The following is a 23729-nucleotide window of genomic DNA, read 5'->3' as shown; positions in this document are numbered from 1 at the left end:
TTCATTTTCCAGTCAAAACAGTGGGTATGTTTAACTCATTTCACATGAAAAAAAAAATTAACCCAACACTTCTCTGACAGACAGAATTTAGATAACATTAACAACAATATAATCGGTGCTAAAATGTTAGGTAGACACAGGTCAAGATATATGTCTCCTTTGTCTTCCTGGTATTGTTTTTGTACATTTTTCCCAAGATATTGTTATCACTTTGATTTATTCAACAATAATGACATTATTACAGTTTTAGGAGAATGGGCAATAATATCACCAATTACTGCATATAAAAGTTTCATGGAACTGTTTAGGTGCATCAGGCCTGCAATTCAGCAAATAAATTAAGCCTTAGCAAATAAATTAATGTACCTTTGTATTATATCTTACACTGCTTCTCCTACTGTTACTTCATAGTTGTTGAGAATAATTAGGAAAAGTGGAAGTATGGGATATTAGCAGATGAGTAGTTTCCAACCGCTGTTTCACTCTGCTTCCCAGGCTTTTCCAATCCTTTTCATGTCATCTCTGTATGTGTGAACTCTTAAAGTGAGAAACTTAACAGTGTGATAAAGGCAGTCTAAGCAAAAGCTGTTTAATATATTCTGAGTCCATCAATCAAATTTTAGCCATCGACTGAAGAACCTAAAAACAGGGGCCTTCCTTAACACTTTACATTACTAGGAGAGAAAATAAGACACATTAGAAAAGTTCTCCAACTCAGATCAGGCACCCAAATTATCCTGAGGGGATCTGACTCTCTTTGCTCACTTTCAAGGGTGTACATACTCTTTGGGGACATAGAGAAATAGTGTAACATAGAAAAATAAAGCAGGATAGTATAATTTCAGACCTTAGTCCATAGTTACAGTAATTCTAATCCTTTCAAAGATCTCCAGGGATCTTCCATAGCAACCTGGACAAGCCCCTGGATAACTGGCTTCAATGGGGCAGGGTATTCGGAGGAGGTGACTTCCAGAGTTCTTTTCCAACTTCGGCCATTCACTGAATTAACTAATCAATACTGGAGTAGGTTTAGACAGTCAAGGGCTGCAAAAAGCCAGCAGGTATCAGAGAGTTCACCAAGAAGCAGCAATCACTTGGAAACGTTGTTTTCCATTACAGAAGGATGCATGCAATAGACATTTTTTTCTTATGGTTTAATCTTTATACCTCACATTCTCTTCTGTAGACACTAATTTATTTTCTAGGCCTTTTTATGCCCTCAGAGAAGTCAGCAGATGATGAAATTAAGTTCAGCAGTAAAGAGGCCTTACTTCTGTCAGGTAAAGTGAGAAAACCTTTTTTCTTTTAGTTTGTTGGCTTTACTTATGTGATACATACAGTCTTAACAGTTTTTTTACTGATTCTTTCTCTCCTCACTGTTTTCTCCTGTTTTCTTTTTTCCATACTCTTTTTAACTATCTCATTATCATCATGTCACACTTCCTAACAGTGCTGTAGTATTATTACATTAGTTTATCCACATTTGATTTGTTGGCTTTCAAGGCTGGTAAAACACTTTCTCCTAATAGTAAATTAGAACACTGAAAATCCTAGTAATTACAGACTATGACTTTGTAATGATGTGTTTTCTAGTATATGCAGCACATTCTGTGTCTTACTTTGGAGCTTCTAGGTGCTTCAGCTTAAGAAAGCAAAAGCAAACAAAAAATCCAACACAGAAAAAAACAAACGGAATCAAAATGAACAAAACATCCACCTTGTATGTATTTAGAATTAGTTATGTGGAGTGCATTAGCTGAAGTTTGCAACAGTTTGTTACTGTGAAAAAAACAATTCTTTATAGAGATTTGCTGGCACTAAGTATAATGGCAGAAACATATAATCAGAAGTACATTTCTTACATTCCCAGCAAAACCCAGATGAACTCTGGCTGCTTGCTTTCCTCGTGTACATTTACTTTTTACTTGTTCAGCAGAGTTCAGAAAGAAGGAAAAGAATCAATTTACAGAAGTATTTACATTGTTCTTGGACGAAGCCAATGTCTGCATATTAGGCATATTATTTGAGTCACCAGTGAAATACTCTAGAACAAAAATAAACAACATTAATGTAGATTACAAATAGTATTCTGTGGATGGGCCAGAAGCCTTAAATGCTCTAGAGAAATGTAGGGGGTGTGCCTGGACCTGTTAAGCACAGCGGTTATTAAAGAACCTCATGCAAACTTAAGATTTTAATGGCATTTTTGAGATTTTTTTCTTTTAAAGTACAGTGTAAGTCAGGCAGAAATTTGTTACTTCATCAAAAAGTTTAAGTACAAAAAAGAAATCCATTTATTTTTGAAATTTCCTTTTCTAAACATACTTAAAGAAATTAGGTGAAAAAATACATTGTGTGGACAAAGAATAGTTTCTCTTGCATCAATTTTAAGAATAAGCAAGACAGAAAAACAAGAATCACAGAACCATCTGAACAATCCTATATTGGATTCAGATGCAGCTGGTTTGGAAAAAGCAGTGCAATTTAAGCTCTTGGTCAGCTTGGATTCTAGTGCCACCTGCTGAAATAACAGCCAATACACAACTTAAATGCATCTACTGCATTAGAAAGCAATGCATGAAGAATGGTCACAAAGAAGATGAGTTGCTTGAGTAATCTAAATGCACATCCAGAGTGCCATACACGAAGCCAAGTAAACTGAGAACCTTCTCTTGAATGACATCAACCTGTTCTGAAGGGCAATAGTCATCCAGACTTGATCTGTAACAAAGATTTGAAAAAAGAATGAGAGTACAGTTATCATCAATGCTTTTTATTTTTATAATGCTTTGTATCTGGGGTGCTGAAGATACTTTCAAAGTTTGTTAAATTCAGCTTCCAGTATCTCTTCATAGCATACTACTGTGCTTTTATGCAGTGCTTTTGACAATAGCAATTGGTCTGAAGTTGAGTAGAAAGCCTGAAGCTGATTAGAAATATGGCCATTCCTCCAATTCTGCCTTCATATAATACATGCTGCCAGTTTGCATTCAAGCAAATGATTATTTAAAGCAGTGGTGGAAAAAAATGGAAAACGCAGAACAACTGAGAAAATTCAATTGCTGCTAGTTAAAATAGGAAAACTAAGAGAAAAATCTGCACAATTCCTGGCATATAACATTTACCACTAACAGGTACCGCTAACAAAATGCTAAGCTAGCATTTCCATCATCTTAGATCTATCAAGACTTGCATACACTTTTCTTATTTCCTAATGAATTTTCCAGCTCTGTGGCTGGCACAGGAAAAACAGCCTTCTATTATTTTAAGTATTAGCCATACTACTGCTCTTGACAAGAACTGTTTCAAGTCAGATACAGGCATTGCTGCCTGTATTTTAGGGCATACTTCGTGTTCTTCAAATGAGTAAGTTGCGATAACTTATCAGTAGATACACTGTGGTCTTCTAATTAAATTCTCTTGGGACAGGATTTCTGGCCCTGGCCTCAAGTTCTGTTTTGTCCTCCCAAATAATTCCCTTGCAGTCCCAGAAGCACAAATTTTACTCTATGCAAAACACTATTAGATTTTTCTACAATATAAATACCTTTCAGACTATTAGATGAAAACTTCTCCCAATTCCATTTGAAATTACACTAGAAACAGAAATCTTATCTGAAGTGTAATTAATTCTAGATCAAGAGTGGGAAAGGCATAATATTTTAGCCCGTGCAGCTTGTCCAAGCTAAAACTATCTTAACAGAAGCAGTGAAGATAAAATGAATCTCAGAGACAGCTATTCTCTGAACCACGCAAGGCTATATAAAGCCTTTATATAGCCTATGATGAAGGTTAAATCATCATGTCTTCACTACCGTTGACATCTGTGCCGGCCACTCTAAAGCCCAGTAATACTGGACATCCACACAGAACCTTCCCTCAGCAGTGTAGGTACTGTCACTTGATTCATTCTTCCAAATGCCAATTTTCACTATGCTAAGGTTTTCTCTTGGAGATAGAATTTCTTTTTAAGATATGTCAACTGATGCTACAGTCATAGAATCATTTAGCTTTGCAAGCACAATCTGATTTATTTTTTTAGTAAAAAAGAATCTACAGTCTTACCGAGCAATTGTCACAAGCGTGGGCTTAGGCATGTTTTTCAGCAGAACTCTGATGGACTGTAAGAAGCCTTCAATCTCCTCTTTGGTGCTAACGTGGTGGGGAAGTTCAACGTAATCACAGGTCAGACCAGCCTGATGGACCTACGTGTAGATTAAACAGATTTTCATTTCTGTTGACAAAGCAGTAACGTAGCTTATCTGCGTAATAAATCCCTAAACTACTCCAGCCCAGCAGGTAACTTTCACATCTTCAGGCAGGAAGCTTTTTTTCAGTTAGTACTTAAAAATAAAATAAACAGACCCTGGTGAAGTGAAACCTTACTTCACAGGAAGCAGATTGAGTCCTGAAAAATCTTATTAATGTTGCATAAGTACAGACAAGCAGAGTGAAATTTCGGAAGCTTTTAACAAAGCTTGCCTAAGCAATAACAAATTAAAGAACAACAAAAAACAAACAAACGAAAACTTTAAATGTTTGAGTCAGTTTTAGCAGACCGAAAATTAAGCATGTCCTTTTCCCTCCTTGATGAAGCCATACTTTTAAGATTACTTACTTTCTACTCCTTTACACAGTGACCTACCATTTCATAGTCTGGGCTCTCCATTCTGCTTTTCAAACTGTGTACTAGTTGCACAAGGGGTTTCAACCTGGAGTTAAAAACACAACCAAAACTCATGTTAGCAGTTGGAAACATACATATGCAAATTTGAAAAAACAATAATGTAGAAGTTAATGTGTCACTCTTCTGTCGTCTTGTACCTGAGAAAAACAGAGTACCAGTACCATGTGCTGTTTCAACAGACCTTCCTCAGAAAACTCCAACATTCTTATCTGTGCCACACACAGCTTCTTTGTCTTTCTTTTAGGCAACCGAAAGAGAAGCTAATGCAACTCAAAAATAGTGTAAGAAATGCTTCTGGTCATTGTTACATAGGTCTGGCAATAACTGATGTATGATTCTGTTTGCACTGCTGACTCTGCAAAGACAATCCAGTAGGTTAAGTCTGGAAATCTCTTTGCAGCACTACTTCTGCAACAGGTCAGTAACGAGAGCTTTATCTTGTGTGCTCCAGAAAGGCTCCCAAGGAAGTAGAAGTGGAATGAAAAATTTCACTGGCACTGGTAAGTGGTTTCTTTTATTGCAGTAGGCAGCTGAATCTTAGAAAGGGAAGGAGGGTATTAACAGTAAGTTCTACAAGAAAATCAAAACCTATCCCTACTAGTATGGACAAGGTAAAGGTCTCTCAGGAGAGGTGACTGTTCTAGTAGTTTTAGCAGGAAAGAATCAACAAGAGGCTTACTTATTTGAAACATTGTAATCTCCACTTACTTAAGCTGACCAGGAAGGGGTCCAATATGATGGTAATAAGGAAGAACACTTTACTGCTAACTGTGTCATCAGTTCAGGAGGGCTCTTCTCCAAAGGCTACAGGAATAAACCAACGGCAGGAGTGTTTAAGCCATTTAGAGATCTCCTACCCAGGATATGAAGCCCACTTCTGTAAGGTCTCTTCATCATCATTGTCACAAAAATCTGCAAATGCTGCTTCTAGATCTTCTAGCTGATGGACGCGGTTTTCAACACAATCCAGCAAATCCTCCTTTAAATATGCATGTAAAAAACACGTTAGAAAAAATGAGGTAAGAATGATTTTCCTAGATAAATCATGGCTTACACTACCAGCCAAGCTTTTAAATGGTTCATCTCGTGTAAAATGGGAAAACAATTAGTTCTTTGCTACAGGACATCTCTCTTGAAGATGAACTGAATGACTGCCTACAGAAATTAATAAACCTTCTGAAACAACAACAACATCACAAAACACCACTTCTTTCTGCTCCATCTTTCCTATAAAAGACCACATCTACATTTTGGTAGAATATGTTAAGGAGAACAAAGAAACTATACGATTAATTGCTGGATTTATTTGTTTAGCACTGGAATGCTGCCGTATTTGATTAATTCATTACAAACATACAGGAACTCAGAGGAAGGCAGGCTTTACACTGTTGTAATGAAATGAGACCCTCATACTTTTCTAAAACACTCTGAGCACATGAAGAGGCTGTCTTCATTAAGTAGGGTTACATATGTGCATGCATACAGTTGTGCATGTAAATATTGCAGGATACACAACATATCAAGCTAAAAGCAATACTTAGCCTATTTGGTATAACAGATGCTCGGTGCAGTGGTGTATGAAAGAAAATTATTAAAAAGCATATTGGTGTAAATGGATAACAACTAAGAACATAGTTGTTCCCACTTTGGAGGCTGCTTCTTTTTGACAGTGATGTCAACTTCATGTTAAATTTTAAGAAAAGCTGAGGGTGTTAAGCATTCCTGAAGTACACTTTATAATCCTGGGGTATAACATCTTTCTATGCAGCACCAGTAAGTAGCCTTAAAGAGCCAATACCTACACTACTTGAAAACAAAACAAAACCCCACAGCAGTATTCTTTTTGACTACAATAGTATGACAAAAATATTGATCTAATTGTGCAACTAAATAAATAAATAAAATGCCAACTAGGCATTTAGCACAACTCTCACTATAATGGAAGAGAAACTTGGGCAAGGAAAAGGAGACCCAGAGAGGGAGAGGGGTGCACAACAATAAAAAATCCTGTTGAGCCTTGCAAAGAGACAAAGCAGATGGCATGTTTCATTTCTATCTTGTCAATTACCATTTGTATGCAGAAATTAATTTTACATTTGTGCTACATATTTGCACAATTACACATTAAAACAAAACGTTTAATACAAAAGAATTACAAAGACACTGCTGATAAGTGTTCAGCATACAGCATAGCTTAATTAAACACTACTTCATTAAGCATCTTTCATAGATTCCTTCTTTATGCTAAGTCATTTTTATTGTGTAAATCAAAAGAGTTATGCCCTCATATATCTCACAAGAAATACCATACCTCTGTTGCATTTCTATGAGGTTTCTTGAAATTGTACAACTCCTGTAAGAGCTCATATTCTGTCTTTGAAAAAGGAGAAAAAATAAATAAATTAGTTTATTCAAGTGAAAATCGAAAACTTCAGAGAACTGCAGCTTAGAAAAGCAGAACAAACTTGAACATGATAATTTCACTACTCCAATACTGCAGATAAACAAACTTCATTATTCAGTTAGCAGCACTGGAAAGACAAACACGAGACTTTTTCAGGAGTAGAGGAGGAAAGAAAGGGCAGACTAAGAGCTCATTGAATTTTACAGAAAAATAAAGCATCTCTAACAAAATATTTTGGATATTTTTGTGTGTGTGCAAAGATAATAGTCTTCTGAATTCATAAGTCACATTTGCTTTTTAGTTTTTCCTTGGGTTCTTACATTCCAAGTGTGAACTTGAGCAACATGTTCTGATGGAATGATTGCATTGTACAGTAAGGGAACAGAGTTAAGAAATATTAATGGCAAATGAAATTCTTATTGGTAAAGGTGTACTTGGAGTTCTGTGCAAGCCCACTTCCAAAAGTGGCTCCCAGAACTGAGGACAGCACAAGAAAATAAAAAACAGCTCCCAAGTAAACAAACCAACAAACAAGACTCTTCCATGGCTTTATGCAAAATGTACTTTAAACCCTCAGAGGGCTCTTATGTGACAAGACCCACACGGTGCTTCTGCTTTGCTTTATGCTTCCTTTGTCATTCTAAATGATTAGTGTTGCTGATGGTCTAATGGTACCATGATTGTAAAGACTCAATGTCAGAAGCTAACAGAGATGAGGACCACCGTATTCACTTCTACATAGTGAACAAGAAAGCGGTGTGGTACTCTGGCTGAAACACAGAGAAGTCAGATGTTCTCCAGCATAGGCTGAGATTATAGTACCGTTAAAGAGAAGCTTAGCTACTACTAACAGTCGTGTTACTGCAGCAAAATTAGTAAGCTGAAAATCTGTAAGAATTTGCACTTAGTGCTACGTGCAATTTTCAGGGCAGATTAGCTAGTTCCTTAAAGTCATGTTCACATCAAGAGAGCTTCCTAACAGCTCAGCAACTCTGAGAATCAGCACATTTATAACACTGTACAAGAGAGGCAGTCTAGTTATAAACTGAACAAAAGGCATAGTCTTGAGCTCAGAGCCATGGCACCAGATACAAAAGTCACTTGCTCACTAGCCCAACCAAAGGAAATTATTTACAGTCTCTCATTGAGAGGAGACACCAGTCTTTGAATAATCAGCACTGTGATATCTTTTGGACGGGCAGTCTCTGATACCATTGTGGCCTTCTAAAAGAATGTTATGGGGAAGGGTGAGGAGTACAATCTGCCCTCTCTCCCTAATTAATCTTCATGCAGGTAGTTGGAACATTACCTGTGGAAAACCAAGCACGACTTTTATGCCCTATACAACACACAGAGGTATGCCATATATCTCTAAGCTTGAATGTGCACTGAATATCCATTTCAAATGTAAGGACCTAGTACTGCTAGGTTACTGTGCTTTGTTCAGAGTATATGTTCCCTTATACAGTTTCTCTCTCAAATATTAGTATGATTCATTAGTAATAACCAGTTGATCCATTAATTTATCTTAGAAGAGAGTTCCTCCATAGACATCAAGTGCTAGAAAGATGAGTACTTTTATGAAAGGTAAGAGAACTCTCCATTGTCATACTTACCTTAGTGTACATTTCTTTAAATGGATTCTTAACTGAAAAAAAATCTAAGTCAATGTCTAAAACAAATGCATCCCCACTGTGAAGAACTTCGCAAATATCTTTAGCAACCTCCCTCACTGGACATTCATTGTTTCTTAGGGAGCTTGTAGCTGAGCATTCTGGCAACATTTTTGCACTGTTCAGGGCACCTGCATGTTGTAATTCCTTGTGCTTCACACTTGTGAAGTTGTTATCGTGGTCACCAGGAGCTACTGATGAAGATGTAGCAGCAGTATTTGCTGTGTCATCTGTATTTAGCTTCAGTCTCTTAGCAGATGCTACTTTGTCATGTTCTTCTTGGCTGTTTGATGCTTCAGTAGGATTAATGCGAACAACATGTAAATTTAGAGGCTTTGGATTTTCCAGCTGATCAGCAGGGACATAAAGACCATCACTTAAAAAGTAATGACCTGTACCTGTAACCCTACAATTGACAATAAATCACAGTTAATACACATCTTTGTAAAAAGCTTTGCAAAAACACATGTGCAAATAAGTCACCCAAAGAAAAATGAATTGATGTTTGATAGGTAGCAAAAGCAATAAAACTGTATAAAAAAATTATTTACTTTAATCTGCAAGAGTTTAAATGGGATTTTTTTCTACCTCTTCAATGCTAAATCAATAATTTAAAATTCATTTTGGAATTTTGATAGTAGTCCTGTAAGATTTTTAGTGGGTAAGAAAAATTTATGTTACGTGCTATTAAGATTAATGTGCCAATGAATTGTATCTCACATCAAGAATTTGACAAGATACAATCAATTTTATGGCATAATAATACAAAGCACTGGATATTTTGCCTTCAATTACCTTTTTTCTTTGTGAGGAAAATCATTATGGTTGCATTTGAGAAGTGCTCTGGAACCCATGGATGTTAGTAAAACATGGATTAAATCACAGCATTTAACTGCTTTTTACCCTGACATATGAATCCATATTCGAAGTGGGGGGAGAGCAGGTAACAAGGATGAATAGCTACATATCCATGGAATCCACTCCATATAAAAACAGAAACAACAATAAAAACAACCCAAAACCTAGAGTACACTTAAAGCAAAAAAATTAAGTAATACTATTTTCAAACCATATTTCAACACATGAAGCCTTAAGTGTCATAAATTCAGATCAAAGAAATAATGTTGAGAGGAAATGTGAACTTCTATGCAATTGTGTACTCTCAGTTACAGGGTATCACCATCGATCAGCCACACACGATTTCAGAAATGGCAGAAACCTGAAGTTCAGCTCCCCAGCATTGGCATCCCGAGGGACCTAATGCAACCCGGAAGAATAGCCAACAGGAATCTCATTACATTAATGATCTCATTACTAAGATAAAGAAAAGGTCTTGCATTTGGGACAGAATAATGTCATGCAGCAGTACCAGCTTGGCACAAACCAGCAGGATGCTACAGAAGAGGAATGGTCAGTCAAAATGTAAAGCAAGATGAGCACAACTAACCCATACATCCCTACAACGATAAAGACTAATTGCAAAATTTCACTGTACTAGAAAAAAGAGAGATTTCACCTTGTATTTAGCACCAGAGAGGTCTCATTGGACATATTCTGCCAGGGTCTGGACCCCCAGAACATGTGAGACATCAACAAACTGAGAGGACCTAAGAGAGGATGGCTAAGGAGGTTAGAGGGCTAGATGGAGCATCTGACAAGGGGATGCTGAGCAAGTGGGCTTGTTTCATCTTGATAAGGGACATCTGAGGAGGATCTAAGTGCAGTTCTGTTACCCCAATCCTCTAAAAAACTACTTTTTTTTCTAAGATTTTCGTTTTATCAAAGAGAATTAATTGAAAACTTGGTTGAATGCAATGAGATGTGAATAACTTGAATTATCTATTAAAAAAAAAAAAAGAGAGACTAAGACTCAACTTAAACTGTACTTCTTAAAACAGTCACATGACACCCCAAAACATTCACAAATACAAACTGAATTTTCATTAAGAAGATATATCGTTATATTTATTCAAGAATACAAAATACATGGCAGATAGCTTTTATGTTACCATCACAGGATAGCAAAGAATTTACCTGATTGTAGTTGTTGACATGTCTTTCCCAACAAAAAAATTGTGTTTTCCCTCTGAGATCTGCTGAGCCCATGGTGGGTGAAGCCACACTACTTGAGAAATATGGCCAGCATAAACAGCAGGCATAATCCAGTTCTCAATACTTAGCTCACTGTAATAATGAGAGAAAGACTGGCAATAACACTTACTTTACCAGCAAGTAAAATGTTGTCAAGAACAGCGAAAACACCCTCCATATCTTGAAAGCCCCCCATGCAAATAATCTGAAGTTAATACTCTGTGTACAGGTCATATCACCAAAGCAAAGAAAAAGGACTGAAATCTTGATTTGTAAGAAGGACCAAAAATGTCTGCAATGAAATTTTAAAAATAATAACCAATAGGATTATGAAGTGCAGTCAGCTTTACTCTTAGTACAGTACTTTATTAACTGCACGGACTTCTTGTCTTTCTCTCTGAATATATCTGACAGAGTAGAAGTACAAGGTGCATCATGAACTCCATTCTACATAATTGACCTCAAGTGAGTAGCTTATTGTACACTGTTCTAAGTAGACTTAAACTATAGTGAATGTGAGTCAATCAGCACCTACAGAATAGCATCTGTACTTATTATCCTATTTCTTCATGTATATGACGCAGCCCACAAGGCTTTTCATTCATCCAACAAAGAAAACTAAATATGGACCATGGGCAGGGTGACACAATTGCTAATATATCAATTATCTTCTCTCATCACTGCTCTGTACCAGTGTAACACAGGAACAATCAATACTTACTTTAAAACAAGAAATAATAGACAAAAACAGATCACTCTGTGTCTTGTTGCCTACCTAAGAAGACAGGGTCTTCTTATTACACTGGTCTTAATTATCATACTCAACTTCACAGATGCACCATGTCAGCATAAGAGATGTTATTTTAATCTCAATTTGTCACCATTAACAGAGAAAAGCTGTTCTAAAATCTCCAGCTCACTGAAAAGCACCCATTTGGAGTGCTATCCTGTCACTGCCCAGTCTGATAATGAGAACTAAAAGTAAATTTGTCTTACATCTTCTTAATATGCAACATAACCATTTGACCGCATTCATAAAGGAAACACAGCTACTTCTTCTATCTAAAGCTATGAAGTTTCAAACAAATAATAAAGAAAATACAACATGAGGCTGATTTACACCTGTTGCTCATATTTCATACACAGGTGTATCAATATTCAATATAAACCAAGCACTGCAAGAAGTGGACATTATATCCTGATGCTGTACATAAGACTTACTTAAAAAGTGCTTCTTTGTCAAACACAGTATCTGCAGGCATATTCACAGGGATAAGGAGGTCTGGATGGGAATCGAGGTGAACAAAGCTGATGTTACTTGCAGGCAGATGCTTTGAACCAATGGCACGATAGATGAAAGGCAGCACCTAAAAGAGCACAAGCAAAACATTTCCACTATAACCAGTGAGATCACAAACACAATGGGTATAGCAGCAGAAACACCAGTCCCACTCATGCTCCCTTAGAATTTGGGCTGTATGTTGGAAGAGGAAGGAGGAGACAGAAAACAGTAAAGGAGGGCAGCAGTTTTAGTTCATGAGGCACAATCACTGAGCCCTGGAGCTCTACACAAGTGAAGCAGACAGAAGATTATGCTTCTACTTCCTTTCCTTCTTTGTAAGGCACTGTGTTTGCAGCAACTCTTCTCACTAATTATTCAGCTCCATGGCTAGGGACTTGCTCTTATTGAGTTTTATCACAGAATCACAGGATGGGTTAGGCTGGAAGGGACCTCAAAACCCACCCAGCTCCAACCTATGGTCAGGGCTGCCACCGCCAGCTCAGGCTGCCCAGGGCCCCATCCAACTTGGCCTTGAGCACCTCCAGGGATGGGGCACCACCGCTTCTCTGGGCAGCTGTGCCAGGGCCTCACTGTCCTCTGAGTGAAGAACACTGAATAACAGATAATTTAACCCATCCACCTACAAAGAAGGGGTTTAACTCCTGATGCCCACATGGCTTGACTGGATGTACTTTTCCCACTGCCCAACCTCATCCTGTGCTGGAGGTCTTCACCCGGTGCTGTGAAAAACAGATGAGTCAACCTATCAATGTACAGCGCAACAAATAACGGCTGTGCAGTGATGTCAGGTGGCGACAAGTCACAGCGATTCACAGACTGAGCTGCAGCCAGTGAAGCTTCCCTCTATCCAAGGGCAACAACCGTCCCGGCCTCATGAACAAAACCTGCGAATCGTGGCCCTTCTGCACTGGGCATACGAGGGCTATAAACGGGCTGGCTAAGAAAACAACACGCGAATTCCATATGAAAGCAGAAAGCGAGCTGACTGCACTGCCGCCACCTCCCTCCCGCAAGCCCAATGTTCCGCCTGATGCCTTCACTCACGTCCTGGTGGTCCTCCACCACCCACACCGGCAGCACCGGGTACTCCCGCAACCCGCCTCCATGGGGCCGGGGCCCGCACGCTGCCTCCGCGCTGCTCATGCCGGGCGGGGCGATGCTTCCTGCAGCAGAGTGCCCGCCCCACGCTTTCCGCTTCCGGAGCAGCAGGCCGGGTTGGATGTTGCCGTGTGGCGGTAGGTGGGATGGGTTGTGTGCTGGGGGCCTGAGCGAGGGCGGTGAGCTTGGAGAGCGGGCTGTGCTTTGAGCTCAGGTGTTCGGTGCTGGGCTGCTCTGCTGTCTGTGAGCCTGGGGGAGAAAGCGGTTGCGCTTTGGTGCTCTGTGTGGTAGGAGGAAAGGGGCTATATCTGTTATCTGGGTATTTGGAAGCTGTGGAAGTAATAGAGCCAAAATAGCTCTCTTGCGGTCCGGGGAGACCTCACTGGCCTTCCGATGTTTGAAGGGAGTGTATAAACAGGTGAGGGAAAGGCTATTTACGAGGGTGGATCGCGATAGGACGAGAAAGAATGGTTTTAAACTGAGACAGGGGACGTTTAGGTTAGATATTATAAGGAATTTTTTCACACAGAGGGTGGTGATGCTCTGGAACAGGTTGCCTAGGAAGGTTGTGGATGCCCCATCCCTGGAGGCATCCAGGGCTAAGTTGGATGTGGCTCTGGGCAGCCTGGTCTGATGGTTGGTGACCCTGCACATAGCAGGGGGTTGAAATTAGATGATCGTTGTGGTCCTTTTCAACCCAGGCCATTCTATGAGCTGTGGGTTTTCTTTAGAGCCTTTATAGAGGTGAAGGGGCTGGAAAGGCACTGCTGACTGGAAGGGGAAAAATAGCTTAACCACTGTGGCTGCTGCTTCCTAGAAATGCAGCATTATTACTGAATCCCTTGGCCTCTGATCCATTTGAAAAGGGAACAAATCCCATCAAGACCAATTGATACACCAAGGGGGAATGGCTTTAAACTGAAAGAGGGAAGATTTGAGTTAGGTCTTAGGGAGGAAATTCTTCACTCCTAGGACAGTGAGGTACTGACAGAGCTGTCCATAGAAGCTGTGGGTACCCTCTTTGGAGATGTTTAAAGCCAGGTTGGATGGAGTGCTGGGCTGCTCTGTCCATGTCATAGGAGTTGGAACTAGACGATTTTTAGGGACTCTTCCAACCCAAGCCATTCTGTGATCTTTTAGGAAAACAAGGCTCAACCTATGTGACTACTTAACTGATTAACCTTTCTCTCAGCTTCGAGCAAGACATTGTGAATGCTTTCTTCTAAACTTTCTTTTTATTTATTTATTTACTTATTTTATCCCACAATAGGTTTTAAGCTGAGGAGTTTTAATTAAAGAATGAACTTTAACTTTTATGATGCACAGTAGTTTTCATTTATCCATGAATACAATGCATTACCTACGTGCATAGTTTCGAACAAGACTTTAGCCTGTTTGAAGCAGTGGCAGTTACTGGTAAGGTAAGAGTTGAATTGATGAATTTTTGGAACTGTTTATTTCAATTAGAGTAGCAGCGCAGTCTACATTGAATTTCTTTTTGTGACCTGTTAGATTCTCATCCCACAAAAAGACCTTTGTCTAACATAAAATACTGTAAAACATCTATTGAATTTGACCCTGTGATAAACTGGGGCTGTTGAAGATGCTAACATGATTGATTTTCATGGTGATATAGGGTATCTGAAGGCTTTATATTGATGTATCTAGTACATATTAGTGGAGCTACTTGCAACCATAGCCTGTCCTTGCAGTCACCTGTTAAAATTAACTTTGTCCTAAATCAGAGAGCATGGTCCAGTTGGAGTGCTGGATTAAAGACTACTGGTAAACTACTGTAGTGGATTAAAGACTTAAAGAAATCAAAGGGCTGTAATGATCTGTATTAGAGCTCTGAGTGCACAGCTCCCACTGAAAGACTGCCGTCTTCCACAGCTTCTATTAAAGGAAATGACAGAAACTGATTTCAGTGTTTCAGGAATAGTTTTTTGCAAATGTACTGAGGGCCTTCTACTAAGTTTTGTGACAATGAACTTCTATATTTTCCTCATTAAAGGTGAACCATGTCTTTCCATTCTGGACGAGGATGTCCCCGTGGGCAGGGGGGACCAGGAGCAAGAACTTCAGCACAGGCTTATCGTCCTCAGAACCTGCGGCAGCTTCACCCCCAGCAGCCCTCTGTACAGTACCAGTATGACCAGCAAGCCACACCTCCAGCTACTTATTCAAACCCTTCAGCCACCAGTTACATGCCTCCCAGGCCAGACTTTGTTCCATATCCCCCACCAGTTCCCCCTTCAACACAAAATCCCATCAACCAGTGTCCTATGAGGCCACCATTTCCAAACCATCAGATGAGGCAGAGCTTCCCAGTGCCTCCGTGTTTCCCTCCTGCTCCTCCACCAGTGCCAGCCCCTAGCAATACTCCTGTGCCCGCAACTCCTACTGGACAGAGTACCTTTCCATACATGATGCCTCCTCCCGCAGTACCCCATCCTCCCCCACCACCAGTCATACCACAGCAAGTCAACTACCAGCCTGTATATTCCACAGGATATTCCCAGCAGTCATTCCCACCACCTAACTTCAATAGCTATCAGCACAACTCTGGCTCCTTTCAGAGCAGCACTACCAATAGTAGCAGTGGCAGCAGCCATTTTCGGCACACAGGTCAGTACCAGGGAGAAAAGTCACAAAGTGATCGACGGTCTCCAGAGAGGAGCAAGCACTATGATGAGCACCGGCATCGTGAGCACAGTCACATCCATGGTGATAGGCATCGGTCCAATAACCATGGGGATCGTCGGGATCGAGGCCGCAGTCCAGATAGGAGGAGGCAGGAGAGCAGTCGGCACCGGACGGAGTACGACAGAGGAAGAATGTCACCTCATCATCGAAGTTACGAGCGTAGCAGGTAACAAGATTCTTTCTGCTTGCAGTGGGAGAACTGTGGTCATAGTTCTGTGGTCTACGAATCGATGTTCTTTGTTCCTCCTTGTTTTCCCTTCCATTGTGGGACATAACCAATGCTCAGCTCTGATGGAAAGAGCTGTTCTTCTGCTGTCTTTTAGATGTGCTCTTTTTGCTTCACCTTTGCAGGCTGGCAGACTTGTCCCCCTTGTCCTTGAAAACAGAGTGGGTTGCTGAGAGGTACTCTGATCTCATTGGGGTTTACCATAGAAGTTTGTCTTGACTTGGGCAGATGATTGCAGACTGCTCATTTTGAGATGTATTTGAAGTTTCTGTCTCTCTGCTTTATAGATAGAATCAGACTTAGAGTTATGAGCTGACCTTGCAGGGTTTGCTCTGTGGTGTTCTAGAGCAAACCATCAAGCAAGCTCTCTTGCTTGCTCTTTATGTCTAGTGACCTAGGTAAGGATTCACAGAGATACTTGAAAGTAGAGTTTATCAGGGCACCTGGATCACATCCTTCAAACTTTAGAAGATCTGCTATTTTCACATGTAACATGAATTTATACTTAATGTCTGCCGTAGTGGAACTACTTGGATTTTGAAAGGAAGAAATGTAATTTCACATCACCTATCTTTAAAAACACACACACAAAAACAACAACAAACAAACAAACAGAAGAAAACACCCACATGTAGTAAGTGTAGTTTGGTTTGGTTGATCTTAATCTGATTTCCAAAAAGAGGATTTTCCCTATGATTTTTTTTTTTTTTTGTATGATGAGCAAGTGGAATTTTCAGTGATGAAAACTGATAACCCTGATGTTTGCTGCATAATTTCACAATTTACAGTTTGGATCGAAACCTTCAGTTTTAAGTTTGGAATGTATGAATTTCCAGCAGCTTCTTTCTCAGAAATTGGCGTGTTGCTGATTGAAGACCACAGTTTCTACATCTAGTCTAAAATGTGTCTGTTTATTGTAAAGGCAGTTCTTTCCCTGCCTTGGTATGTCTTTTTGCACACTGTGGATCTCTCAAGCAAATTAGGGGACAGCAGGCTATACAATAAATCTACGCTTGAGCAAGAATTAGTGGGTGTAGGGAAGAACAGTAAATTATATGAACTTTGTGCATTGTAAGATTGCATGTTACTTCATGCGTATGCATGTGGAAACATACATATATTCATAAATGATCTTGATTCATCATTGCATTAGCCCACAGAACTACCTGAGGTATGTATTTATAATCCATTGTATATCAGCAGACTCTTTTACTAGGAAGTGTGACAGTTACACATACGATTATAGACTAACAAATTGTCAGCTGTTAGTCTGGAAACCTGTTGGAGTGTGATATCTCTGGCAATTAATGTACCCAGTAATTCCTGCTAACTTCATAGAATCACAGAATGATTGGGAGGGACCCATAGGATCATGAAGCTCCAACCCCAGTTCATTTATGTTATGTTCAAGTTGAGTCGTTTAGGTGTGATTCGTGGTTTTGGTGTGATGCAGACATTGTGTCTGTCTTTTGTGTGTGTATGTGTGTGCGCGCCTGAGGTAGCTGTCATGAGAAAAGGGCTTGCCTGAAACAGTTGAGTTACTACTATGTGTGGAATAGGATTTTGTTCTATACCTTCAGGCTTGACGAGTGTCTAATGGTGTGGTAATCCTACCCTTCTCTGTTTGTAACAGAAGAACAAGAGGAATGACAGTAAGTGTGGTGAATGTCTCAAAGATACCTCTATGTTGTATGAATTTAAGCATATTGTTGAGATAGATGACTTTATTCACTGTCATGTCATTCTCAATAACTTTCTGAATAAAATTCAGTTTGCTTCTATATCCCTTTCAGGTATGGAATGTATGAAAGTGATGGATTTCTCATTTAATTTGTTTTTGAACTCTTCAAGGGAGCGTGAGAGGGACAGGCATAGACACCGTGACAGCAGAAGGTCACCATCACCAGACAGGTCCTACAAAAAAGATTATAAAAGAACAGGAAGGTAAGGAAGATGCATTTGGTCTCCCTTGTTTTTATGAGGCTCTGGAGTATGTCTATGTGGATATGTACCCGGTTTGAAACTCAGAGATGAATCTTAGATTTGTAACCATCTTCGCATACTTGCAAATATTGTGGTTATATCAAAGCCTTGTAGAATTAGAATCAGGATCAGTCTCTGGGGACTCCACTGCATACCATACTCACTTTTACATCTGCTCCAAATCTGTAAAGCACCGAGTTTGCTTACTCATTTCATGTTTAGATCATTATTTAGGAGCCTTTCTTGTATCGATGCTTCTATCCTTTTAAATCTTGAATAGTTGAATTCTCTGTGATGTTACGGGCTTTATGGACAGAGAAGTTTAAAAAAGAAAAAAACAAATCACAACTGGTGCCGTTCGAACTGCAAGAATTAGAGTTACACCAGCAATTTGCTTTCTATATAATCCAGTAAAAACTTTTTTTTTCTTATACAAATAGTCTGTGGGTTATATATTTAGACTGATGGTGTAGTGGAAGTGCTAACAATTTTTTTCCATTTTATTTCTTGAATGAAGTTCAGGATATGAAAGCACTTGTAATTTTAACTCTTTTTATAATAAGTCTAAGCTTCAAAGTATTTATTACAGTGAAAAGTTAAAAGCTGGAAAAGGCTATTAGTCTTTGATTTAATTCATATAGTAGAATTATATGCTTATTGGAAGCTACCTAGTTGTCTTTACAATAGAAAGCTAATTGGTTTTGTTTGTTTTTTCCCGTTAAGCCGCTCTCCAAGTAGGGAAAGGAAGAGACCCCGATGGGAGGAAGAAAGAGAAAGATGGTCTGAGAGCCAGAGTGCCAACAAAGAAAAAAATTACACTAGTATCAAAGACAAAGAGTCGGAGGAGAACGCATCTGAAAAAAATGAAGATGAAGATGATGAGTTACTTAAACCAGTCTGGGTTCGCTGTACCCATTCTGAGAGCTATTATTCAAATGACCCTATGGATCAAGTGGTATGTTCATGAGAACTCTGAAATTACTGCATACTGCCCATTTTTGATTATTTGATTACTCAGTTCATGTGAATGCTTCAGCAGGACTGTGTTCAGTGTCATTCGGTGTTGAATCCTCCTAATGATCTCAGTCTTCAACAGCAGAAAAGACCTTACGGTTCTATTCTTTATTTTCATCAGTTCCTTTACTGTATTTTTATTCGGATTATTGGTACATGGAAGGGGGGCATTGTCTCCCCAAGAGAAGGTATTTTCTGTTATGCCTGTAGTTGAGCAAAACTACCTGAATTGCCCTATCTTCCCTTAAATACTGACAAAGTTTTATGCAGAAGGAGAAAGTCGGGTTTTTTTGTTGTTTTTTTTTTCCCTTTGCCAGTAATGGTTCCTGGGAGGGCAGGGGAATAGTGTTTGTGTGAGGAGGTTTATCTTCATTTTCTCACTTCTTTTTTTTTTTGAGAATGATGTGGAGGGTGAAATCACTCATTCAAAGCAGGCAACAAAATGGGCTAAGTCCTGTGTTTCTAGGGCATGATGTGATTCTTGTGAACTGCAAAATATTTTTTGATTCTTCTAAATCTGAGCTGTTAGATACTAGTATTCAGCTTTATTAAATATGCTTAGCTGTAGTTCTCCTTGGCTTGGCCAATGGTTTGATGACCATTCTTCAACAAATGAAATTCTCTGCTCATTCATCTAATGGAGCAATGTAGTTACACACTAAAGCCTTATCAAATATTTCTGTATTTCGCTTAAACTACAGCACTGAGTTTTGTCCTTTTGCCCATGCTTTTTATTGTGCAACACTGATACACATTGTTCTCGTGTGCCAGCACTGCCTTTGTGGTTTTTTTTTCCCTTGTTTTTTAATTAACAGGGGGACTCTACTGTGGTAGGCACAAGCAAGCTCCGAGATCTGTATGAAAAGTTTGAGGAGGAGCTAGGAAAACGACAGGCAAAGGCCAAAGCAGCCAGGCCACCATGGGAGCCACCGAAGACCAAGCTGGATGAAGATCTTGGTAGGTAGAGATGATGGCAAAACTCTGAAAAGGAGCAACCTATAGATCTCCTGTTTTTGGAAGTTGTGTGTTTTTGGTGATATCAGTGGGCTGATACCTGTTTTTAAATCCATCCTTTCTACTGTAATTCCATGGAGTTTTATTGTTGACTGAAGTCGAGCTAGATGTTTTATCTAGAAAGGTTAAGGGAAGGGAGAGCATCCAGTACCACTCTATGCTGAAGTCTCTTCCATGGCATGGAAGTGCCCTGTGCATGATCAGATAAGCCCAACTGCAGAGCTCAAGAGGCTTCAAGGAGCTCTTGCTTTCTGCATTTATAAAAAGGAAGCAAAAGAAGGGACGATAAACTCATATGGCTGCTTGTTATGGCGCTGTATTTATTTTCTTTCTGCACTGTTTTTCTGTTGTGTTACTCTGTTTATTATCATCCCGTGCAGAAGTGTTAATTTTCAAAAGAGTTTATCTGAATTGTCATGGTTCCCATATGGCTCTTTTGCAGTGAAACAAATTTTCTAGCTGTATCAGTTACCGGCGGAAATACTGGTTGAAATAGCAGGGCGTACTTTTTGATAACAATTTGAAGTCATTGAAAGCTGTTTTTCTGATTTTGTTTACTGGGAACTGTTGTTACTGTATTTCCAGCACTTCAGCATTACATAGTGTGCTTTTTCTTAATGGCTGTTTATGAGGGGTGGGTAGTGATAGGACAAGGGGGAATGCTTTTAAACTGAGACAGGGGAGGTTTAGGTTAGATATTAAGAGCAAGTTTTTCACCCAGAGGGTGGTGACATACTGGAACAGGTTGCCCAAGGAGGTTGTGGACGCCCCATCCCTGGAGGCATTCAAGGCCAGGCTGGATGTGACTCTGGGCAGCCTGGTCTGGTGGTTGGCGACCCTGCACGTAGCAGGGTGGTTGAAATTAGATGATCATTGTGGTCCTTTTCAGCCCAGACCATTCTATGACTGTGAAAGTAAGTTAAGAAATCACCAGCAAAGTCAAAAAAGTCACCAGCAAAGTCAAAGTCAAACCAGCATGTTTAGAATTTTCATGTAGGTGATTGAAGGGCAACACTACTACATTCAGCTTACCTCCCTAAGCTTCTCTTGGATCTCCACTGAAAGTGTTCTTTCTCTGTCCCAGGATAAAAATGATGAGGCCAAGAGCTACGTTAGCTGTTTTTCCATAGCTCTGCATCTGCGCTGTACCCTGGGCCTATGGCACTGTTCCTATGAAATCTTCTCTCACAACCATGCTTCTTTTGAGGCAAATAGTTTATCTTATTATGTGGCTAGACAAGTGTCCCTGTTGTGCCTTTCGTTAGCAGTAGTTGTGTATTTTAGTGAGATAGTAATGTGCTCCAAGATCATTTTTGATTGTGAAAGGCTGATTTTCATACATGAAATTGAAAATTCGGCACTGAACTTTCACAACTCCAGTTCACTCTCACAAGTCCCACTTTGTTTTTGCACTTGAAGTTCGACTTACACAGCTTGTTAGTGAATGTCATGCACTACTTAAACTTTCAGTGTGCCACCGTGAGCTATGACCTGTAAGAGAATGCATTGATACTGAAAAGAGAATATATTAAAGTGTTTTTCAACTAACTTTATTTTCCTTGCTTGAATCAGAGAGCTCCAGTGATTCAGAATGTGACTCTGATGATGACAGCAGCTGCTCTAGCAGTTCGGATTCAGAAGTTTTTGATGTCATTGCGGAAATTAAGCGTAAAAAAGCACACCCTGATCGTCTCCATGAGGAACTATGGTACAATGATCCAGGACAGGTATGGTGAGAGGAGAAAGTTTTGTTTCTGAACGTGTTTCTCCCCTGTGGACCTAAAGTTCTTCGTTGTTTTCAGCTATGCTGAGACATCTATTTCTGTATGCTTCCCCCTCTCTTTCCCTTTTGTCTCATCTTCTTCATAACACTTAACTTCTGATTCCAAGATCATGACTCCTGTGGAGTATTTGTCTGAAATCATGTGTGACAGCGGTAATAAAACCTGAACTGCTAGCAGTGTGCTAATTCTGTCCTATTATCCCTGAGGTAAAGGTGCACGGTTCTGGGATCAAGAGAAGGCAGCATGTTTATCTCCTTTACAAATTATTCACCTAGAAGCTCTCAGCTCATAATGATAAATAATGTTTTAAATATGCTGTTAATGCTCCTAATTTCTTGTCTAATGGTTCTTTTGTAATTGCATGGAGATTATAGTTCTCATTAAATGTAATTGCTGAGCTCACAAAATGTTGTTTTGAATGTATACATTGCACAGAAGACTAGTTTTTGTTAGAAAATATGCCATCTTCATCTTTCTTTGTTAAATATTTTATGGTCTATTCTAACTCCTTGTCAACTGGCAACCCAGTAAATTTGTTTTTCTGGCACTTTGTATGATTCGTGAGTCCAGAATGCAGCAAATCATAATGCTGAGAGATACTGCAAAGCTTAATGCTGCTGTGGTAATTCAGAGGTCTGTTGAATATTCTATTACCAACTCATATTTATACTTCTAGTGTAAAAAAATAATAAGAATAATAATTGGACTGAGCTAGCTGCTTTTATTTATATGGAAAACAAAATTAGTGAACTGTTTAGGCATTTAAGTGGAAAAAAATGTGTGTTGCTCTTGGGCACATTTCAAAGTAATGTTCTAGCCCATAGTACGAAGTAGGATCACTTGCATGAATACTGCCAGGAATGTGAAGTTTATGAGTTTCCTGTTGAAAACTTTCTTTCCCAAACTCTCTTGATATTTGCTCCTGTGTACCTGACTTGTTTCTCAAGCCCTGTGATTTATGGGTACCTCACATGTCCACCAGTCTTGTTCTGTGTATGTAATGTAACAGAGCCAATGTTCGTGCTGAACAGTTCTAAGAACTAAGGATGATTTTTTTTCAGAAGTTATGGTAATTTTCATAGCTTCAGTAGGCCCTTGTTTTTCAAGGAATACTGAGCGAATCTTTATTGACTGCATTATTTAACTTGCCTTCTCTATGACTATATAAGCCAGTGTGGAAGTACGTTTTCACGTGTAAACATCAATCAGTTTCATTAAACCTCTGCTTTCCTCAAGGGGTCTCATTGTGGGACATAAAAAGTGAACAAAACACATCATGTCACTTTAACAACACTGCGTGAGTTCCCAGAGGAGTAAAAGTGTGCCCTGCTTCTGATATTCCTTTGCACATATCTACCACGCCAGCCTGTAGAAACCAGACTGAGATGAACCTTCAGGGAATTATCACTGCAACAAGAAATTGTGTCGCTTTCCCAATAGTCTAAAGACTGCAGTAGAAGCAGTTTGGTGGTTCTTACTTCCTGGAGTGTCTTCATGTTGTGTCTGTTGTCTTATGACATTTAGTCCTGCTAGGGTTTGCATTTTCTGCCTTCTTATACTGGTATGGAAAGTTCTGCTGGCTCTTGTGTTGCATTCCTATATTAAGTCTAAAAAGCATTCTTCGCTTCTTGGATTCAAACTTTCAAACTCTCCATTAAAGCCTGAGATATGGATCTTAGCTCATTTCTTTGGTTTGGTTCTGTGTTTTGTTGGATTTCAGCAACAGATGTGATGTTAGGAGCAGTA

The 23729-nt window shown here is 39.4% G+C and overlaps 2 protein-coding genes across 3 annotated transcripts in view; one reads left to right on the top strand and one right to left on the bottom strand.

Annotated features, from left to right (window-relative positions):
- Positions 1-1695: 1695 nt before the first annotated feature.
- On the bottom strand, positions 1696-13332 carry C2H5orf22 (chromosome 2 C5orf22 homolog). Its single transcript, XM_072328449.1, has 9 exons — positions 13203-13332; positions 12077-12222; positions 10799-10948; positions 8708-9170; positions 6999-7061; positions 5545-5666; positions 4646-4712; positions 4066-4205; positions 1696-2721 (listed from the first exon to the last, which is right to left on the bottom strand). Exons 1-9 carry the CDS (start codon positions 13299-13301, stop codon positions 2589-2591), a joined length of 1383 nt encoding a protein of 460 aa, XP_072184550.1. The 5' UTR covers positions 13302-13332; the 3' UTR covers positions 1696-2588.
- A 19-nt stretch (positions 13333-13351) lies between these two features.
- The window catches only part of DROSHA (drosha ribonuclease III), a 65874-nt gene continuing 55496 nt past the window's right edge, over positions 13352-23729 (top strand). Inside the window, exons 1-6 of one of the 2 annotated variants that reach the window (XM_072328447.1) lie at positions 13352-13393; positions 15271-16128; positions 18040-18132; positions 18895-19126; positions 20001-20142; positions 21772-21926. In XM_072328447.1, coding sequence (XP_072184548.1) covers positions 15278-16128; positions 18040-18132; positions 18895-19126; positions 20001-20142; positions 21772-21926 — 1473 coding nt within the window. In that variant the 5' untranslated portion in view covers positions 13352-13393; positions 15271-15277. Of the gene's footprint in view, positions 13394-14526; positions 14678-15270; positions 16129-18039; positions 18133-18894; positions 19127-20000; positions 20143-21771; positions 21927-23729 lie in introns of those variants that run through there. The other variant, XM_072328448.1, reaches the window with a different exon arrangement.

Source organism: Excalfactoria chinensis, chromosome 2 (assembly GCF_039878825.1).
Source record: "Excalfactoria chinensis isolate bCotChi1 chromosome 2, bCotChi1.hap2, whole genome shotgun sequence".
In the NCBI taxonomy this organism is placed as follows: domain Eukaryota; kingdom Metazoa; phylum Chordata; class Aves; order Galliformes; family Phasianidae; genus Excalfactoria; species Excalfactoria chinensis.
The sequence above is the reverse complement of the archived record's forward strand: the minus strand, read 5'-3'. Positions and strand labels throughout refer to the sequence as shown.

Excerpts from the sequence above, each read along its gene's own strand:
- C2H5orf22 (XM_072328449.1), bottom strand. The coding sequence starts at position 13,301 with ATGAGCAGCGCGGAGGCAGCGTGCGGGCCCCGGCCCCATGGAGGCGGG. Across the intron at positions 4,206-4,645 it reads AGAGCCCAGACTATGAAATG|GTCCATCAGGCTGGTCTGAC; the intron begins GTAGGTCACTGT and ends ATCTACACGTAG. Across the intron at positions 2,722-4,065 it reads ACGCTTGTGACAATTGCTCG|ATCAAGTCTGGATGACTATT; the intron begins GTAAGACTGTAG and ends TCTTTGTTACAG.